Source organism: Phyllobates terribilis, unplaced genomic scaffold (assembly GCF_046119375.1).
Source record: "Phyllobates terribilis strain yellow unplaced genomic scaffold, ASM4611937v1 Scaffold_8__6_contigs__length_399053987, whole genome shotgun sequence".
In the NCBI taxonomy this organism is placed as follows: domain Eukaryota; kingdom Metazoa; phylum Chordata; class Amphibia; order Anura; family Dendrobatidae; genus Phyllobates; species Phyllobates terribilis.
Window position 1 is genome coordinate 106,522,706 of NW_027362768.1, and position 22,450 is coordinate 106,545,155.

The 22,450-nt window shown below is 46.1% G+C and overlaps 1 protein-coding gene across 1 annotated transcript in view; it reads right to left on the minus strand.

Moving 5' to 3' along the window:
* HFM1 (helicase for meiosis 1) overlaps positions 1-22,450 on the minus strand; it is a 161,775-nt gene that overhangs the window by 99,702 nt on the left and 39,623 nt on the right. Inside the window, exons 6-10 of the mRNA XM_073645240.1 lie at positions 17,046-17,248; positions 15,669-15,710; positions 12,586-12,656; positions 11,358-11,490; positions 344-495 (exon numbers count right to left, since the gene is read on the minus strand). Of these exons, the coding sequence (XP_073501341.1) occupies positions 344-495; positions 11,358-11,490; positions 12,586-12,656; positions 15,669-15,710; positions 17,046-17,248 (601 nt within the window). The remainder of the gene's footprint in view (positions 1-343; positions 496-11,357; positions 11,491-12,585; positions 12,657-15,668; positions 15,711-17,045; positions 17,249-22,450) is intronic.

The following is a 22,450-nucleotide window of genomic DNA, read 5'->3' on the forward strand; positions in this document are numbered from 1 at the left end:
AAGTGGGTGGAGCTGGGGCGGGACTGGGGCGTTGTGACCGCCGCTTGTCAAATTCATAATGAATGGCGACATTTTCTACATCACTATTCTGGAATAACAGCAGGGACCAGAGTAAGATACGGGGCGAGATGCGCGCCACTCGTCAGACGCGTGCTTCATAAATCAGGAGCCTCACACTACACCTTGCTCCCTCATCATCACTGGTCTGAAGATTGCCAGTCTTGATTAATCAGGGCCATAGTAGGGTGGGAATAATGGAGAAGATAATTCTGAAAGTGGACAACCACTTTAATGTCCCCTCTGCAATCACCTACTACTAGTGTTGCACCTTGAGTATACTCACAGGGGTTGTCATTATAATGTGGGCATGCTGAATCTCAAATAAGTCCTCCACTTCTGTGTCTCCGGTCAGCTCCTTACAGAGGAGTCCAATAGGTTCAAATTTCTCTTTCCAGTCTTCAAATCTTTGGCCACATAAAGCTTTTATAGGAGCCACTTAAAAGAAATGCAAATTATAATGACAGCACAAAACATGATTTTTTTACTTAACTGACTTATAATAGTATTATTATCTTCACATATAAAAGTTGCCTAGAGAACACAGTCAATAGACAAATTCTATAGAATGTCTGCCTTAAAAACACCGCATTAAAGTTTTTCCGGTCCTCTCCCAACAACAGATATTGGAAGAAGTAAGAATGGAGCAGGTTGGATTTGATCCTTTGTTGCTGTGGGAGAAAGGTAGCTGCCAGGGAAGTCTGGCTGCTGCTTATCCTATATGGGGTTAGTAGAATACATTCTTTTAAAAGTATATTAGTAGCATATTTCGCCTATAAAAATTGTAACGGGTCCGGGAGGCGGAACCTCTGAGCTATTATACAAGGGGGCGGCCCTTGTAAGGGAGCGGGTGGCAGTCTCTGGGTGAACGGACAGGGAGTTACGGCAAGTGATCAGGGCAGTCTCTGGGTAACGGGTAGGTACGACCTGTGATGGCAGAGCCTCCGGGTAGGCTAGCAGGCAGATGGTAGATGTGTGCTCCCAGGTGAGCAAGCGAGAGTCTCTGGAATAGCAGGTGGTCACGGCACGTGACGGCGGGACCTCCGGGCTGGCAAGTAGGCAGGTAACGGAGATGCGCTCCCAGGTGAGCGGGCAAGAGTCTCTGAGATAGCTGGTGGTCACAGCACGTGACAACGGAGCCTCCGGGCTGGCAAGCAGGCAGATAACGGAGAAGCGCTCCCAGGTGAGCGGGCAAGCTGGTCCATAGACAGACTGACCGGAGTAGTAAGGCAGACCGTCGGACCTCAGGCAAGCAGGCAGGGAGCAAGTATTCAGGCAGGAATCAGGCAGGTAACTAGCAGGAAACTGGCAGGAAACTGGCAGGTAACTGGCAGGTAACTGGCAGGTAACTGGCAACGGGACCTGAGGGCTGAAGCACAGGTGAGACACAGGTGCAAACAACATTGCTCGGGCACCTCCATTTTGGAGGAGGTGCCCTATATATGATGAAGTCCTCCGGCCATTGGCCGGGGACTCCTTAGGACGGCGCGCGCGGTCCCTTTAAGAGGAGGGGAGCGCGCGCGCGCGCGCCCTAAGCACAGGGGCCGGGAAGGAGCGCGCGCTGAGAGCAGAGCGGGAGGAGGACGCCGGGAAGGAGCGCGCGCTGACAGCAGAGCGGGGAGAGGACGCCGGGCACGGAGCAGAGCGGTGAGGGGAGCAGCGTCCCTGCCTAGCAGAGGGCAGGGACGCCAGCGCTACAGTACCCCCCCCTTTAGGCCCCCCCTTTTTTAGGCCAGACAGAAATTTAGCTAGGATGAGAGGGGCATGGATGTTCTCCCGGGGCTCCCACGTTCTCTCCTCAGGACCAAACCCCTTCCAATCTACCAGAAAAAAGGTCTTTCCTCTTACCCTTTTGGTGGCAAGAATGTTCTCTACCTCAAACTCGTCCTCAGCAGAAACCGGAGCAGGAGGCGTACCTGTAGACTTGGAAAAAGAGTTAAGCACTACAGGTTTGAGGAGAGACACATGGAAGGAGTTAGGGATCCGTAAGTTGGCCGGGAGTTTCAATTTATAGGCCACCGGGTTGATCTGACTGATGACCTCCAGTGGGCCGATGAACCGAGGCCCTAACTTATAGGAAGGGATCTTGAGCCGGACATATTTGGACGAGAGCCAGACTTTATCCCCAGGGCGGAATTGAGGAGGGTCCAGACGTTTTTTGTCAGCGTGTCTTTTCATACGCTCGGATGACAGAAGGAGTGCGGACCGGGTACTCTCCCATATGGAGGAAAATTTGTTAACAAGAGATTCCGCAGCCGGATTGTCCGCCGAGGTGGAGACGGGAAACGGGATCCGAGGATGCTGACCGTAGACTACAAAAAACGGGGATTTGGAGGAAGACTCGCTCTCGTGATTGTTGTACGAGAATTCGGCCCATGGCAGGAGATCCACCCAGTCAGAATGGTGGGCATTAACGAAGTGCCGAAGGTAACTGGTCAGGTTCTGATTGATCCGCTCCACTTGACCATTAGACTGTGGGTGGTAAGCGGAGGAGAAGTCCAGGGTGACGTCCAGCAATTTACAAGTGGCTCTCCAGAAACGGGAAGTGAACTGTACCCCACGATCCGACACGATGTGACGGGGCAGGCCATGAAGACGGAAGATGTGGTGGATAAAGTCTTTAGCCAGCTCAGGTGCAGACGGAAGACCTGGCAGTGGAATGAAGTGAGCCATCTTGGAGAAGCGGTCAGCGACCACCCAAATGACCGTACAACCGGCAGAGACGGGTAGATCAGTAATGAAGTCCATCGCTATATGCTGCCAGGGGGCAGCAGGTACTGGCAGAGGTAGGAGGCGGCCGGCCGGCAGGTGTCTCGGAACTTTGTTGCGGGCGCAGGACACACAGGCAGAAACAAAGTCTATTACATCCTTGTGCAGGTTAGGCCACCAGTAGTGCCGGGTAATAAGCTGGAGGGTCTTTTTCTGACCGGCGTGGCCAGCTAGTTTAGACGAATGACCCCAGTGTAGGATCTTCTCCCGATCAGGTACTGGTACGAACGTCTTACCAGGAGGAAGACGATTTAGACTCACGGGAGCCACCTGCATTACTCTGGCGGGATCGATGATATGTTTCGGATCCTCCTCGAGATCAGACACCAGAAAGGACCGAGACAAGGCGTCCGCCTTGACGTTTTTGTCAGCCGGGCGAAAATGAAGGACAAAATCAAAACGAGCAAAAAACAAGGACCACCGGGCTTGGCGCGGGTTAAGTCTCTGGGCATGCTGGAGGTAAGCCAAGTTCTTGTGGTCAGTGAAAATTATTACCGGGTGAAGAGCCCCCTCGAGCAGGTAACGCCACTCCTCCAATGCCAGTTTGATGGCCAATAACTCTCGGTCTCCTATGGAATAGTTGCGCTCAGAGGAGGAGAAGAGTTTAGAGAAGAAGCCACAAGTTACCATCCTCCCGGAAGATGATTTTTGAGTAAGTACCGCTCCGGCTCCAGAGGAGGAGGCGTCAACTTCCAGGAAGAACTGTTTGTTGCCATCTGGGCGATGCAGCACCGGGGCGGAAGAGAAGGCCTGTTTAAGGGAAAGAAAGGCCTCCTCTGCTTCGGGTGGCCACTCTTTGGGATTAGTACCTTTACGGGTGAGCGCAGAAATTGGGGCCGTCCGGGAAGAGAAGTGTGGTATGAAGAGGCGGTAGTAGTTGGCGAAGCCCAGGAATTGCTGAATGGCCTTCAACCCCTCCGGTCGGGGCCATTTCTCGATGGCAGACAGTTTCTCAGGATCCATTTGTAGGCCGGTCTGAGAGATAATGTAGCCCAGAAACGGAAGCGAGGTCTGCTCAAAGAGGCACTTCTCAAATTTAGCGTAGAGATGGTTCTGCCTTAGCCTGAGCAGGACCTGACGAACGTCCCTCCGGTGAGTCTGGAGATCCGGAGAGAAGACCAAGATGTCGTCCAGGTACACCACTACGCAGGAGTAGAGAAGGTCCCGGAAGATGTCATTGACCAACTCTTGAAAGACGGCAGGAGCGTTACAGAGACCAAAGGGCATTACCAGGTATTCATAGTGGCCGTCCCGGGTGTTGAATGCCGTCTTCCATTCATCCCCCTGACGAATACGAACCAGGTTGTACGCCCCACGAAGGTCCAGTTTGGTGAAGATCCTAGCCCCCCTCAGGCGATCAAATAATTCTGGAATGAGCGGAAGGGGGTACTTATTCTTCACCGTGATCAGGTTTAGGCCTCTATAGTCTATACAGGGACGGAGAGAGCCGTCCTTCTTTTTGACGAAAAAGAAGCCTGCTCCCGCCGGGGAGGTAGATTTCCGGATGAATCCTCTGGCCAGATTCTCCTCAATATATTCGGACTTTGACCGGGTCTCAGCAGCGGATAAAGGATAGATACGCCCACGGGGAGGAGTAGTACCGGGTAGCAGATCGATGGGACAGTCGTATGGTCTATGTGGTGGTAATGTCTCTGCCTCCTTTTTATTAAAGACATCTGCATAAGACCAATAAGGAATCGGAAGTCCAGGTAGATTAGCTGGGGTAGGAGAGGGACGGACGGGATGGACGGGAACCAGGCAGGTTTTATGACAGTCTTGTCCCCAGCGAAGGACCTCTCCGGTTTGCCAGTCTAGCACGGGTGCATGTCTCTGGAGCCAGGGCAGACCTAGCAAGAGGGCGTGAGAGAGTCCAGGCAGAACATGAAAGGAGATACTTTCAGAATGCAGCATTCCCACCTGCAGGGTAATGGATTCGGTGATGAGTTGAATGGGGCGAGGTAAGAGGCCCCCATCCACGGCAGCGACAGACAAGGGTACAGCCAGAGGTTTGGTAGGGATGCGGTATTTCTCAACCAGGGACTGTGAAATAAAGTTCCCGGCTGCTCCAGAGTCAAGTTGGGCTAGTTCGAAATAACGGTTCTCCCCGTAGATGATCGAAACTGACAACAGCAGGGATGGAGAGGATTTATTCTTGTCTAGGTGGACCTCTCTGAGCGAACCTAGACACAGGCGTTTCCCGGCCTCTCCGGGCAGGCACGGATCCAGTGCTCCTTACTGCCACAGTAGAAGCAGCTCCCCTCGGCACGGCGTGAGTCCTGACGGGTTTTGACCATCTTGGTCTGGTCGACCTGCATAGGCTCAGGAGAGTGTACCTGGGGAGAGATGGAGGGAATGACGGGTCTCTGGGAAGTAGGAGCTAAACGTGGAATCCTTCTCTCACGGGTGACCTCTTTGGCACGCTCCTGGAACCGTAGGTCAATCCGGGTGGCAAGGGTTATTAGATCATCGAGAGAGATAGGAATGTCCCGACCAGCAAGTTCATCTTTAATACGACCGGACAGACCCTCCCAGAAGACGGATACCAGAGCGTCGTTATCCCAGGCCAGCTCCGAGGCAAGGGTGCGGAACTGTATGGCATATTGGCCCACGGTGAGACCCTCCTGACGGAGGCGTAGCAGAGAGGATGCGGATGAGGTCTTCCGTCCGGGTTCGTCGAAGACTTTCCGGAAAGCCGAGAGAAAAGCAGGCAAGTTGGACACCAGGGGGTCTCCTCTCTCCCATAGAGGATTTAGCCAGGCCAGGGCCTCCCCGGTGAGATGGGACATGATAAAGGCAATTTTGGCCCGGTCGGAATTAAACTGATGGGACAAAAGTTCAAAGTGCAGGGTGCACTGATTTATGAAGCCCCGAGCCTGGACGGGGTCGCCTCCGAAGCGAGGAGGTGCAGAAAGCCGGGGTCCGGGGTAGGATACCATAGTATTAGTGGGCAGCGGAGCTGCCGGATTGCAAGATATGGCACTGGCGGAGGTTGTTGGTGGATCAGACAGGGTGTTCAGGCGAGTATTAACATTCCGCAGATGACCCAGGATGGCCTCCTGTTGGGACTTCTGACGGGACAGTTCAAGACAGAGGTCCGAGAGCGAGGGAGCTTGGGTGCCACCGGGTTCCATGGCCCGAGCAAACTGTAACGGGTCCGGGAGGCGGAACCTCTGAGCTATTATACAAGGGGGCGGCCCTTGTAAGGGAGCGGGTGGCAGTCTCTGGGTGAACGGACAGGGAGTTACGGCAAGTGATCAGGGCAGTCTCTGGGTAACGGGTAGGTACGACCTGTGATGGCAGAGCCTCCGGGTAGGCTAGCAGGCAGATGGTAGATGTGTGCTCCCAGGTGAGCAAGCGAGAGTCTCTGGAATAGCAGGTGGTCACGGCACGTGACGGCGGGACCTCCGGGCTGGCAAGTAGGCAGGTAACGGAGATGCGCTCCCAGGTGAGCGGGCAAGAGTCTCTGAGATAGCTGGTGGTCACAGCACGTGACAACGGAGCCTCCGGGCTGGCAAGCAGGCAGATAACGGAGAAGCGCTCCCAGGTGAGCGGGCAAGCTGGTCCATAGACAGACTGACCGGAGTAGTAAGGCAGACCGTCGGACCTCAGGCAAGCAGGCAGGGAGCAAGTATTCAGGCAGGAATCAGGCAGGTAACTAGCAGGAAACTGGCAGGAAACTGGCAGGTAACTGGCAGGTAACTGGCAGGTAACTGGCAACGGGACCTGAGGGCTGAAGCACAGGTGAGACACAGGTGCAAACAACATTGCTCGGGCACCTCCATTTTGGAGGAGGTGCCCTATATATGATGAAGTCCTCCGGCCATTGGCCGGGGACTCCTTAGGACGGCGCGCGCGGTCCCTTTAAGAGGAGGGGAGCGCGCGCGCGCGCGCCCTAAGCACAGGGGCCGGGAAGGAGCGCGCGCTGAGAGCAGAGCGGGAGGAGGACGCCGGGAAGGAGCGCGCGCTGACAGCAGAGCGGGGAGAGGACGCCGGGCACGGAGCAGAGCGGTGAGGGGAGCAGCGTCCCTGCCTAGCAGAGGGCAGGGACGCCAGCGCTACAAAAATTACATGTGGCTTCAGTAACATCTATCTTAGCTGTGTAGACTCATGTCTAACAATTTTGTTAAACTTTTGTGTTATTTCTGACACAGGCACAGTGAATTAGGAGAGGGGTGGGGGAGCATAAGAACATCCTCAAATTGTGCCCGAAATAAGGAATCACACATTGTAGAAAGCAAATATGAAGTAGCTGTGAGCAAAATGAGGCTCTGAACACCATCTGAACTTAAAAAAGTTAATACATTTAGATTCCAAAAGGTACATTGGGGTTAGGAGATCATAGCTGGGTCTTGACAGTCGGTCCTTCATAGGAGGATATGATGTGAAAAATAAGAGCGATGTAAAGAAAAAAAGTAATGACCATCAATTTCTTTCTTCACTTGCTTCTTCTCTACAATCTTGGAAGTAGTTATTGAGGTATTTTTCTAAAGAGCAATTTTCATCTTTTTTTGCTTCAATTTAAGTAAATGAAAATTAAGCGTAAACCATTAATGGATTTCCCATAGAACTCCTTAAAGAAAACTCAAGAATAAGTGTAAACAGATTGACTCTAAAACCATCAATTCTTAGAAAATATGTACTCGTGCTTGACAGTCGAAAAATGAATCAAATTTATTGTAATGCCTGAACAGTTTGATGCATCTTCAGATCGTTTTTTCTAACTTTACACCACCTATAAGTTTTCAGAGTTTGCATCAGTAATTTGAGCAAAAATCTTTGTTCGATTGTTATGCATGCTCTTTCCAGTCATGTTTATTTCTACAAGGCCAGGCCAGCACAAGGGGGTTGAGGGAAACAGAAAAAGGGTCCAAACCCCCCCCCAAAAAATATCGAGCACAACATGTGCAATGACAAAATGACTATCTCCACCACTCATACACAGTGAATGGAGTAATCAGGGGTGGATTAAGAGTAGCAAGGGCCCCGGGCAGTTTAGACGGCATGGGCCCCCCCCCCCCCCCCCCCCCACACACACACACACACACACACACACACACACACACACACACCTGATATATCACATGACTTGTCACATGATCCCCCTTTGATAGATCATGTGATAGTTCACGTGAAATTAATTCTGCACAATATTAACGTATTAATTATAATTATTTTTTTTATATTAATTGTATGGCTTAATATTGAGCACAATTGAGTATGCGGACATCCCCCTATGTATGTAGGGTCTCATACTGTATAATATGAGCTTTCAAATAATCCTCCTATACACAGCAGGAGGCCGCACGGCGCCCCCCCAGATACAGCCGGAGGACGCACGGTGCCCCCCCCCAGATACAGCCGGAGGACGCACGGTGCCCCCCCCCCCAGATACAGCCGGAAGACGCACGGTGCCCCCCCCCCAGATACAGCCGGAGGACGCACGGTGCCCCCCCCCAGATACAGCCGGAGGACGCACGGTGCCCCCCCCCCCAGATACAGCCGGAAGACGCACGGTGCCCCCCCCCCAGATACAGCCGGAGGACGCACGGTGCCCCCCCCAGATACAGCCGGAGGACGCACGGTGCCACCCCCCCCAGATACAGCCGGAGGACGCACGGTGCACCCCCCAGATACAGCCGGAGGATGCACGGCGCCCCCCCCAGATACAGCAGGAGGCCACACACACACAAACACAAACAAACATATACAAACAAACATATACAAAGACAAATACATACACGCATAGGCTGCGTGCCCACTGTGCGTTTTTCAAGCGTTTTTGCCACGGAATTTCCGCAGCGAAAACGCTGAAAAAACGCTTGGTAATATGTGCCCCATGTTCCCCAATGATAATCCGCATGTGCTGTGCACATGCTGCGGAAATATCCGCTGCGGATTATCATTGCAGAAAAAAACGCAGCATGTCCATTAATTTTGCGGACACGCAGCGTAATTGCCGCCATTGACTTGCATTGAATCACTTAATATCCACATGACTACATGTGCAGACGCGGATATGAAGCGTTTCAATGTGCGGATGGTACCCTGGTCTGGAGAAAAGGAGGCTCTCATCCAGACCCGGGTACCATAGAAACTGTAAAAAAAAGAATTTAAAATAAAAAAAATAAAGATTATACTCACCTTCCGATGGCCCCCAGTCTCCTCAGCGATACGTCCGGTCTGTTGTATGCGTCGCGGTGGTGTGAAAGGACCTGTCAGCTGACATCGGCTGTCGCGTGACTTGTCACATGACTAAATGACGTCATGAAAGGTCCTTTCACACCACCGTGAGCCGCTCAACACACCGGACGCATCGCTGAGGAGACCGGGGGCCATCAGAAGGTAAGTATAATCTTTACTTTTTACCATTCTTATTCTTTTTTTTAACTATTACTTGGTCACACTATATATGCCGGTTGCATGGATTTATATAGTGTGACCAAGTTGTCAAGCACTTTCCAAGTGATGCTAAAATCGCTTGGAAAAGTGCTTGATAACCCGCATGCGGAAATGCATGCAAAAACGCTTGACAAACGCTTCTACCTGGTGGGAAAAACACATGTAAAATCTGCATGCGTTTTTCCTGCCAGGGAGAAGCAGAAAAAATCTGCAGCATTTCTGCATCGTGGGCACATAGCCATAAACACATTTGAAACACAAAAATACATATAAACAGACATATCACACAATGATATCTGCACACACTGACACATCACTCACCATCCCCCTGCTCGGCTCCAGTCGTCCAGCTCCTCTATGGTGGTAAGAAGCAGTGCAGGGCACACTGCATGACGTCACGCTAGCAGACACTGCCGCGCACAGGGCCGTGTCTTCTAGCTGTGATGCGGCCAGGCCAGCACACGTGCGCACGCATGATATGCAGATATGCGCACACATGCACACGGTACGCAGATATGCGCACAGACACATGCATACGTACATATCTTATAAACACATAAAACTGTCCTGTCCAGCAGCTCCTCATGCATGTATCAGTGCAGGGCCGCCGGCATGTCAGAGACATAGCCCTGGACCATCAGAGGGGCCCACTCGCCGTTGGGGCCTGGGCTGCTTCTACAGTATCTGTGTAGGACCTCTGGCGCTGCTTGATTGCCGGCACTTCACCTGACATGGCCGTGCGCCGTGCGGTTGTGTCTGGTAGTAATGGCGCGGCAGGGGCAATACACAAGCACAATTATAGGCGCAGTGTCGCCCCTGCCGTGTCATTAATACCAGACACAGCCGCACAGCTCACGGCCATGTCAGGTGATGTGCCAGCGGTCCTGCACAGGGAAAGCGGCCCAGGCCACGACAGAGAGTGAGCCCCTCTTATGATCCACAAATACATAGACATAGATACATACACACACACACACACACACACATATACATACATTCACATATATACATACACACATATATATATATATATATATATGTATATATATATATATATATATATATATATATATATATATATATATATATATATAAAACACACACACACTGCACATGGACGTACCCTTTCTGTACATGATGCAGGTTCTTCCATCTTCTCTGTGGGGCAGCCTCCCCTCCTCTTGAGGCCCGACTGCAGAGCTCTGGTGTAATTGCAGGGCAGGAGGGGGAGAGCGGAGAGGTAACATTCAGACCCGGGTAGGGGGCAGGGAGAGCAGTGGCCATGCTGTAAGCGGGCTCTGTGCTCTGCCGGAGGCCGGAGCAGGTGGGCGGAGCCTCCTCTCCTGCACTTACACAGTCAGCAGCTGGTGAGTCATCCTCGCAGCGTCGCCGGACACAGCAGGGCAGATTCCATCTTCCGACTCCCGGGCCCTCCTGTCACACATTATAATGAGGTCAATCCGGCCACAGGCCCCTGGAAGCCCCGGGCCCCATGGCAGCCCAGGGCCCCGGGCGGTAGCCCGGATTGACCTCATTATAATCCGCCTATGGGAGTAATGATCACTCGCACACCACTACCTATTCACACTGGGTGATTTGGGACCCTTCATAATTGGGATTGAGAGGGGTCCAAGAGCTGAACTCCTAGTGATCATATATTTAGCATTTGTGGAGAGGTGATGTATTAGGTTGATAGCTTTTGAAAAATGAGGGTACATGTCAGCATTTCCTCTTTTGGATGTTATTTCTTTTGTAGGGCATTATAGAATGATACTGAAGCCAGTTTAGATGGAAGAGAACAATATTTCTTGAGTATAGGGCAGTGACATTGAAATCAGGAATATGAGCTGCTTGTGATTGTGCACTAAACCAAGAGCTCAAACAACAAGAAAGGGGTAATGTATCAGGCAAAATTCATGCACCTATCAAAGTTACAATCGAGGGCAGCAACTTCTCTGCATGCCTCTGTAGAAGTAGCTATCTCTGTGAGAAACGTTTAATATTCTGAAGAATCGCCACTTTCTGCCACAAGAATAAGGTTTCTTCAAAACACTTTTTTTTTTCTTTTTCTGCAAATGTCATAATACAATGGAAATCAAAGATAATAGTCTAAGAGCTTAAACGTTACTTACTGTATACTATTTTAACATTTGTCCAAGGTGCAGGAGTTTCCATTAGTAATCGCACAATTGCAATCTCAAATATGACTGTCTTTCCAGATCCGGTTGGAGCACACATGACAAAGTTTTTGTCTGAATATAGAAGCTAAACACAAATAAGAAAAGGCAACAATAATATTTTAGAACAAAACTCTTTTGAGAAAGAAACAATCATCCATATTTTTAATGTTGTATTCTTTTCTGGCACGATAGATGGGGGTCCCATTGGGTCCACAGGATATTCTTTAAATGTATCATATAGAACTACCCTTTTATGGATCAAATGATCCATCATTATGTTCACTGACTCCAAAAACATAAAACAAAGTTTCCTAGTGAATGTACTACTTTTTCCATCAAATGTAATAATTCATTTACAAATTTGACATTATTCAATTTTTTTCTAGGATGTCTTATGCTGAGCAAACACAATTGTCATTATCTAAAACCATATTGTTAAAGGAGTTATCCACTTTAATGACAAAAATTGAAAAATGCATGAAACTGTGACGTCATGCTAGGAAAAATATACAGTAAGTACCTCCATATTAAAACCCCACTTTGCCAATAAAGGTCTCTAGCTGCCCATCATTGTGCTGTGCAAACAATGGAGGAAAAGATCTCCGAGTCCACATGATGAAGATGGCGGTGGGTCATGTGATTACATGTTATCACTGGCTCCATGGCTGTTCAGACATTTGCACTTATGCAGGTACAGGAGATCCTGGGGAGTTGGGAAGGTGTTTTGGATACTGTGGCAACATGGTGTTAAATGGGTGATTATAATATTGAGTTTCTTGGTATTTGATTAGGCTTAAGTTAAGGAGTAGCAGCTACGTCTATATAGCTGCCGGTATCTGCACAAGTACAAGACATGTTTAGCACCTGCACAGACATGAGGATGGCCGAGGAGGTGGTCATCATGCCATTTGCATCATGTGGATAAAGAGATCACAGCTGGGGCGTGACAACCCATTCCATTCATTATTGTCAGTATTACAAGCCTTTTTGCATGACGGAATATGCTACCACCAAATGGTAATTGTTATGCATGCATAAAACAGGCAAAGCCCAGCAAGGTAACAATCAGAAATGAATGCTCATCGCCCCATGTAAAAGGCCCCTAAATGATGGAACCTGATAAGTATATAGCAGATTTTTAATTTTTAGACTGTATTGTAAGAAAGGCAGCAATACTTACGTCATCAAAAGCTTTTGACTGTATATAATTGAAATATGGAAACTCATAAAATACATTTCTAAATTGTTTAGCTTTAATGTTAAGGAAAAGTAAAAAAAACAAAAATAAATAAATAAAACTCATCCAACATTTTTCTAAATATTTAAGATCATTGTCCAAGTGAGAATTATGAAGATGGCAAAGTGATGTTCTTCAATAACGTATCACTTACCCCATGTAAACCATAACCTAAGCATAAAGCCTGGTAGGGGGTCTAAGCCCTATAAAAATCATACTTTCAGTTCTAATCGCTGCTTCCATTCTTGCATTTAGGGTTCTTGGTGTACCCTCAGTTTGGCCCCTCAGTGGTGATTGACAACGCTCGCTCACTTGGCTGTAGCAAACTGTGAGTGTAAAGAAAGCTCAGACAAGCCAGCGCTGTCAATCACCAGTGAAGGAGGTGTGGCATGCAAAAACAGTAGTTAGAATGATGCACTGCGCCTCTCGGCCACACCCAGGGTGCATCGAGCATGCTAATTACCATCCTTGATAAAACTTACATTTCTGAAGAATGCAGGTAGTGATTAAATCACCAAAAAGTGCAATTTTTTTCCATAGGGCTATGTGCATAATTTATAAATCCAGTTTGGGCTGGCACTTTCCCTTTAATTAGTCTTTTATTGCATACATTACACATTCTTCTCTAAATAGTCTTATCAATTTATGTTGAAAGGATGTCATAAAGAAAGGACCACTATATACATAAAATGCAAAACAAAAAAAAAATATAACATCAATTTCGCACTATCTCCACATTTTCTGTTAATCTTCTTAATCTGCAATAAGACAAAATCTGGCCCCTATGTATACAGATGTGTATGCATCCCTACAATTATGCTTTCATAGTTTGTGAACCCTTCAGAATTGTCCATATTTCAGTATAAAACCACATCAGATTTTAACAAGTCCTAAAAAAAGCTAAAGAGAACCAAATCAAATAAATGTGTAAAAAAAATTACACTGTCATTTTTTTATGGTGGAAAGTGATCCAATATCACATGTCTGTCAGTGGCAAAAATATGTGAACCTTTAGCATTAGCAGATAATCTGAAGATGAAAATTAGAGTCTGGTGTTTTCTATCAATGGGAACACAATCAGGTGTCATTGGGTGACCTGTATTATCTAATGAACAGGGATCTATGAAACTCTGAACTTCACGATTCTTGTTTTTGGAAGGGGGTATCATGGCAGGAGCAAAGGAGATTTCTGCGGACCTCAGAAGAGCTGTTGATGCTCATCAGGCTTGAAAAGGTTAAAAAAAACATTGCTAAAGAGTTTGGTCTCCACCAATCCATCAGACAGAATGTGTCCAATAGAGGAAATTCAAGATCATTATTACCTTTCCCAAGAGTGGTCGGCCAACAAAGATCACTCTAAGAGCTTATAAAAGTCCATGAGTACACATAGGAACCCAAAGTAACTTCTAAAAACTAAAGGCCTCTCTCACATCAGCTAATGTTAATATTCATGAGTCAACCATCAGGAGGACCTAAAACAAGAATGTTGTGCATGGCGGATGGCAGGGAGAAAGCAAATGCTCTCTAAAACCAACCATTACTGCCTGTCTGCAGTTTGTTGCTATTGGAACATGTTTTGTGGACGCATGTGGTAAAAAATAGAGCTTTTTGTTTTAAGTGAGAAGTGTTATGTTTTGAGAAAAAAAAAGCGCTGCACTACAGCATAAGAACATCATACCATCTGTGAAACGTGGTGGTAGTATCATGGTTTGGACCTTTTTATGCTGTAAGAACGTCTGCCATCCTTATTGGAACAATTAATTCTGAATTATACCAACAAATGCTAAAAGGAAAATGTCAGGACATCTGTGAGCTTATTCTTAAGAGAACGAGATCATGCAGCAAGACAATGACCCAAAACACAAGTCGTTCTACAAAAGAATAGTTAAAGAAGAAGAAAATTAAGTTTTGGAATGGTGAGTTCAAAATCTTGACCTTAATCCTATAAAAATGTTGTGGAAGCGCCTGAAGAGTGCAGTTTATGGGAGAAATCCACCAACATAACCAAGTTAAAGCTGTTTTGTGGGGAAGATTGGGTTAAAATTCCTTCAAGGTGATGTAAAGGATTAATCAACGACTATACCGGAAACGTTTGGATGCAGCTATTGCTATGCAAGGGGTCACATCAGATACTGGAAGCAAATATTGATATACTGTCACAGTTGCACTGTTCGTGGTAGTCTGTCAGCTGTTAACAGGGCTTCCACAGGCAGACTTAACACAAGCCATTCTGTTACTCAGATCCCAGGCGTTGCCCTGGCTTTTACTCTAACCCCATACAGGGATCTGGACTTACACAGGGATCCCTCGGCGGGGACCATGGAGTCAGCTGCAGACTAGTGAAGCAAGCTGGCAGTAAGAAAGATAGTCACTCAGGGTCGATACCAAGAGGTCACATCCTGGACAAAATCAGAAAGCAAGTGGATGGTCAAAATACAAGCTGAGGTCAGAAAACAGGATAAATCAGAAGTTGCAACAGGAGTAAGAACTAGGGCGTTAGACCAAATAAAATGAATTTATTGACTGCAGTGGAAGTCAAAGGTTCAGGGGTTTAAACAGCAAACAGCCTCGCCCAGGGCTCTCAGGAAGGAATTATTAAAACCAGAAGAATTACCCTCGTAGCTCCCAGATTTAGCTGCAGCAAAAATCCTAGGAATAAATCAGGAATGCCACGCATGACCAGCAATAGAGGTGCAGCACCACCCTATTGGCCAAAGCGGAAACAGAGGGAACAGGAACCTGTACAGATGTTACACATGCTTTTGCCACTCAGGACATGTGATATTGGATCATTTTCCACATTTAAAATAAATTACAAAGTCTAATATTTTTTACGTATTTCTTTAATTTGCTTCTCTTTGTCTACTTTTAGGACTTGTGCGAAAATATGATATAGGATTAAATTACATTTAGACTGGAGTATGAAAACTTCTAAAGAGTTCAAAAAGTTTCAAGCACCACTGTATGTAAGAATTATAACATGTACACCCTGCTTTACAAAAATATATATGGAAAAGAAAGGATACGGATCTCGGAGACAGGCTTTAAAATCCCATATGGAGTGGTGGCTAATGAAAAAAAAATACATGGCATTAAGATTGTGATATTATCAGTTGTTTAATATAAAATTAGACACACTGCACATTACTGTAAAAACCTCACAATACACTAATATACTAGGAAACAAATGTGATAAAATGTTATACAACCTCCAGCCTCAGGCAGGAAAGGGAAAGGCCACGCCATAGCTCATCTAATTCATGAGCTGTGGCTTTCTGTACACCAGAAATTTAACTCTAGTTACAGAATGGAGTAAGATTTGTGAGGAGGTGTGAACATCATCAGTCTTGATGAATTGGGACCAAAGTCTCTCTAAAAGTGATATTACAAGAGTATTCCCCATCTTAGAATGTTATGTAGTATCTCAAGTAATTAGCATAATATATTGATGAGTGAGGGTGAAACATTCAGGACCTCTACCTATTATGTGGGACCCTTATAACACATTAAAACTGTCCTTAACATTGTCTAAACTTGTTCTAAAAGCCTCAACTTTACAGCAGAAGTTGGTTTTGAACTTCTGTTATGAGGGATCCCAGCGGGAACACACAAACCTCCATAGAGCCATCCCTGTTAAAACACAAAAGTCCTAATTCATCAAAGGGTTTTTAGCAGATTTCTGAAGTAAAACACTTAGAGAAGTGCAAAGCTACACATAAATTGGTATTTTCACGCCAGACCTAGCCAGATTTACCAAAGTGGGTGCAGCAAGGGTGGGACGGGGGGCGTGTCGAAGACTAGCCAACAAATTATTCAAATGTTACACAACTTGACAGTGTCAATTTAAAGGGAATCTGTCAGCATGTTTTTGCTACCTCATCTGAGTGCAGTATGAGGTAGGGGCAGAGGCCCTGATTCTAGCAATGTGCAACTTACTAGGCTGTGTTTTGCGGTTTCAATAAAATCACTGTTTTATCAGCAGGAGATCACCACTAGTGGACTAGGTGTCTCGTGCCTTCTGGTCCAACCACATCCCCACAACTCATTAGCAGCTTTCTATCAATATGCACAGAAAGCTGCCAATCAGTGGTGTGGGTGGGGTTATACAAGGCTCAGCATTCAGAGCACTGCTAGATCTGCAGCAGAGAAAACTGTAATTCTATCACAACTGCTGCACCCATTAAACTAAGTGATACATCACTGGAATCAGGGTCTCTGTCCCATTGCTGTCAGGTTATGTAACAATTTCCTACTGACTATTCCCTTTCAAGTTACTGGTACTGACAAAATTTACTATAAGTACATTTTTTTAAAACACCAAATGGCACAAATCCTACAGAAAATGTGTGTTAAAAAGGTAATAGCATTTATTGAATATATTAAAAATACTAAGCATTCATTACCTTCACCAGTCAGCAATTTCAAAGATGTAGGAAATGAGACTCTAGCATGATCTTCATCGCAAGTTGGATGAGCATCTGCACTTTCATTAGGGCTACATGATAAATCTTTACAGACGTATTTGCCATAGGTGGCATTTTGTGGAGCCCTAAAAGAATCCATTTGTCGGTCTTCAAAAGTGAATGGATCATGTTGTTTAAATAAGCTGTGAAAATTAAAAGGTACATTTGAGACAGTAGAACAAACAAAAACACATTTCAGCAAAAGGATATGTCCCATGTCTGTTTGTCTATTGAGCTCAGCTTACTTTTCAAAGTAAAATAATTTCAAATAAAATAGACAAAGAAAAAAAAAATAATTTTAATTTCCAGTCTAGAACTAAGGACTAGTGTTGAGCATTCCGATACTGAAATATCGGGTATCGACCGATATTCGCTGTATCGGAGTTCCGATACTTTTACAATATCGAATACCGGAATCGGAAGTTCACATAATGCCTGCGCTCTGCAGTGACTCTGAAGGATGACAAGCTGGAAGGCAGCGCTCAGCTACGATCCAGGCTGTCATCAGAATGCCATCCCAGCGTGGGAGAAATCTCCTGCTCAAGCGCTGACATTACATTATCTCCCTTACATTACAATTAAATGGAATAGCAGGAATTAATATTTTTTTAAGACGCTAATGCCACAGCCATGGTGGTTGTGGCATTACAGTGGTTGCCCAAATCGATGGGAACAGTGCTCACAGTGAAACATGAAAAGCCGGCAATTCATCAGCGGCATATACCGGTACCCGACAATACAGAACAGAAAGAATAGAGCTTCACACATAGATTAGATAGATAGAAACATGTCAGCCACATATATAAGAAGTAAAGTGACAGTGTTGATTACTGTACTTGTCATTTAGTGTAAAGGATTTATTTAAAAAAATATTAGTGCTTTCATGCACCGTCTCTTTAAAAAAGCCGGCCGGCAATTCAACAGCAGTACCCGACAATTTATAACAGAAAGATAGAGCATCACACATAGATTAGATAGATAGAAACATGTCAGTCACATATATAAGAAGTACAGTGACAGTGTTGGTTACTGTACTTGTCATTTAGTGTTAAAATAAAGGATTTATTAAAAAAAAAAAAATTGGCGTGGGGTTCCCCGTAATGTTAGTCTCTAGCGGAGGTTAAGCAGACGGCTGGGGCAGATGTTTGAAGCCTGGGAAGGGGGTAATACCCACGGAGCTTCCCAGGCTGACGTGGGGCTTCGCACTATATTTGTGTCCAGCCAGGTACAGCAGGCAGGAACGGGCTGCCCCCAACCACCAGCTGCCTATTTGTACCTGGCCGGACACAACAATATAGGGAAGCCCTTTTTTTCTTAATTATTTCATGAATTTCATGAAATAATTAAAAAAAAAAAAATACGTGGGGCTTCACCCTATTTTTGTGTCCAGCCAGGTACAACTAGGCAGCTGGGGGCTGGAATCTGCAGCGCAGGGAGGCCCAAGCTTTCTGGGCCCCCCATCCGCTGCAAATTGCAGTCCGCAGCCACCCCGGAAAATGGCGCGTTCATAGAAGCGCCATCTTCTGGCGCTGTACCCAACTCATCCAGGGCCCTGGTGCAGTGGCTCACTGGGTAATAAAGGGGTTAGGGTCAGCTTGGTATTATCAGCTGGCCCTAAGCCCAAAATTCATGGGGTCACGCCAATATTAGACATGACCGCCATGAATTTCTAGTAAAGTATTTAAAAAAAAACACAACACCCAGAATAAAGTCCTTTAATTGAAATAAACACACAATTCTTTATTGTTCTAAATTAAACCATACTTATCATCATGCCCATTCCAGCTGAAGCCAACGATCTCCTGCAATAAAAGAAAAATAATAAACCAACATCATCCTTACCTTTCCATGGTTCCCAGGACAGCTCCAGCTCTACTACATCGAGATGACAGGCTGGATCGCAGCAGAAAGCTGCCATCCAGCCTGTCATGCCGCAAGCAGACACTGAGAAACGCAGGCATGCTTGCGCTCCTCAGTGTCAGGCTGTGACGGCATCCAGATGAGCCGAGTCTCTCACGCTTACCGCATGTGCAGGAGAATTCTCCCACGCTGTCAGTGACGTGCATGAGATGAGCTGAGTTCATCTTATGCTTAGTGATAGTTAATTAATCCAGGGATTTAATCTGACTGCCAGATTGGTGTCGGGAAGTGAATTTTTCCTCAATGATGTAAATTGGCCTATACCGCATGGTTTTTTTTTTTTTTTGCCTTCCCCTGGATCAACGCTGCGGAATAGCTGCAGTGCACAAGAAATAGGCTGAACTGGATGGACGCTTGTCTTTTTTCGGCCTTATAAACTATGTAACTATGTAACAGACACTGAGGAGAACAAGCATGCCTGCGCTTCTCAGTGTCTGCGGGATGACAGGCTGGATTGCAGCTTTCTGCTGCGGTCCAGCCTGTCATCTCGATGTAGCAGAGCTGGAGCTGTCCGGGGAACCATGGAAAGGTAAGGATGATGTTGCTTTATTATTTTACTTTTATTGCAGAAGACATTGGCTTCAGCTGGAATGGGCGTGATGGTAAGTATGGTTTAATTTAGAACAATAAAGAATTGTGTGTTTATTTCAATTAAAGGACTTTATTCTGGGTGTTTGTGTTTTTTTTTTTTACTTTGACTATGGGGTTAGTAATGGGGGTGTCTTATAGACGCCTCTCCATTACTAACCTGGGCTTGATGTCAGCTGGCATTATAAGCTGACATCAACACCAACCCAACCCTATTACCCCACTGCCACCGCTACAGGGCAGTGGGAAGAGTGAGGCTAAGTGCCAGAAATGGCGCATCCTATGGATGCGCCATTTCTGGGGCGGCTGACGGCTGGTGTTTCTAGCCTGGGAGGGGGCCAATATTCATGGCACCCTTCTTGCACTATTAATATCAGCCCCCAGCTGTCTGCCTAGCCCTTGCTAGCTATTAAAATAGGGGGGACCCCACATCATTTTTTTGGGGGGGTCCCCCATTTTAATAGCTAGTAAAGGCTAGGTATTCAGCTGGGGGCTGATATTAGTAGCCTGGGAAGCTCCCTGGGTATTATCCCCTTCCCAAGCTTCAAACATCTGCCCCAGCCGTCTGCTTAACCTCCGCTAGAGACTAAAATTACGGGCAACCCCACGCCAATTTTTTTTTAAATAAATCCTTTATTTTAACACTAAGTGACAAGTACAGTAAGCAACACTGTCACTGTACTTCTTATATATGTGACTGACATGTTTCTATCTATCTAATCTATGTGTGATGCTCTATCTTTCTGTTCTAAATTGTCGGGTACCGCTGCTGAATTGCCGGCAGGCTTTTTTAAAGAGACGGTGCATGAAAACACTATTATTTTTCTAAATAAATCCTTTACACTAAATGACAAGTACAGTAACCAACACTGTCACTGTACTTCTTATATATGTGACTGACATGTTTCTATCTATCTAATCTATGTGTGAAGCTCTATTCTTTCTGTTGTAAATTGTCGGGTACCGGTGTATGCCGCTGCAGAATTGCCGGCTTTTCATGTTTCACTGTGAGCACTGTTCCCATCGATTTGGGCAACCACCTCCCCCAATACATTCTACATTATTGTTAGTTGTTTTCCTTCATGTAGAATTAACCTACAAGGAAAGAAAGGGTTTATTTTCATTCCGATATTTGTCTCCCATTGACTTGCATTGGTTTCCGGTATCGGAATCGGCGATATCCGATACTTTTTGAGTATCGGCCCGATCCAATCCGATCCGATATTTCCTGATATCGGAAGGTATCGCTCAACACTACTAAGGACCCTTTACCATTTACGCCAATACAGCAGGTAGCACGTCCGGATCTCTACAATATCTGCAGGGTGTGTCCTCAATTGGCACTGACATGTTAAAGTGGTTTTCCAAGTTATTGAAACATCTACTGTGAGCCAACAATAAATATAGAATTAGTAAAAAAAAATAAAAAATGTATGCTTACCCATGTAATCGTTTCTGTTCCAGCACCAAGCCCTGTTCCATCCTGGTGGTCTTCTGTTTATCTGGCTCCAGCGTCCACACTCCTCTGTATACCCCTAATCATCTCATAAGATTACCATACATGTCATTATGACTTTTCCATGGTAAGTTTCTATCATAAGTGATCCACTATGCCGCTGAACCTTTAACCTTAAAGCGGATGGCATGCCATCAGTAGCAAATCTCTTACTGGCTTGCAGAAATCCATTAGGCCTCTGCTTCAGGTTTACCTTGGCTACAGGACCTTGCACCGGACAATGAATGAAACACTAGGCAGATTACTTGCTGGGGAGACTCCTTCCATTCACTCTGTTTACCAGTCATTTGTTGGTTTTTGCCCCATCCCTCGGATTATGTTTAGGTGACTTGACAGAGCATTATGATGATTTCACTGATGTTTTCAGTGAGCAAGAACAGGAGACATTTACTTTCCACAGGCCCTTGTGCAGTAGAGTTGCATCCATATGTTTGAGTCTATTCTTAATCCTTTTCAGAGATTGAAGCCAATTACAGTAAATCATAAAAGAGGTTTTCACACACAAGTCCGGTTGTTCTGTAGAAGTTGGCTTCTTTTTTCATTGACAAAAAAAGGATGTATCTTCGCTCACCTGTATTGTCCTGCTCCATCCTCGATTTCAGAACATTTTGACCAAAAACAGGGGAAAAAGATTTTCACTAAACTAAGAGAAGCCTACAATTTGCATCCAATTTGCGTTCCTTTATCTGTTGTATTGAACGCTAAGTATCTAATCATGCCTTTTGCCATCAGTAATACTCCAGTTGCCTTACAAGAACTTTTCAATTACATATTCTGGGATGTAATCTGAGACAACCATGATTTAGGGGAAGAGACCTTGATTCCAGAGATGTGCCACTTACTAGATTGTGTTTTGCTGTTTCAATACAATCAGTGTTCAACAGCAGGAGATCACCACTACAGGACAACTGGCCTCATGCATCCTAGTCCAACCACGCCCCCAGTGCTGATTAGCAGAAAGCTGCCAATCAGTGATGTGGGCTGGTTTATAAAGAGCTCAGTATTCACAGAACTGCTAGACCTGCAGCAGAGAAAACAGGGATTGCATCACAACTGCTGCACCCAGCAATCTAAGTGATACATCACTGGAATCGGTGTCTCCGTCCCTACATCATGCTGCTGTCAGATTACATAGCAAAAACCTGCTGATCGGTATACTTTAATGTCTGTGTGGTGGTAGACTTGGATGACACCCTCATGTTCTCCTCAGAACTAAAACATACCCAACAGGAACAAGTTCTCGTCTGTAAATACTACCATATTCCTACCCCCACATGGAATTATGCTCTCATTTATTGCTCCCTAGATCTGGTCTTCTGCA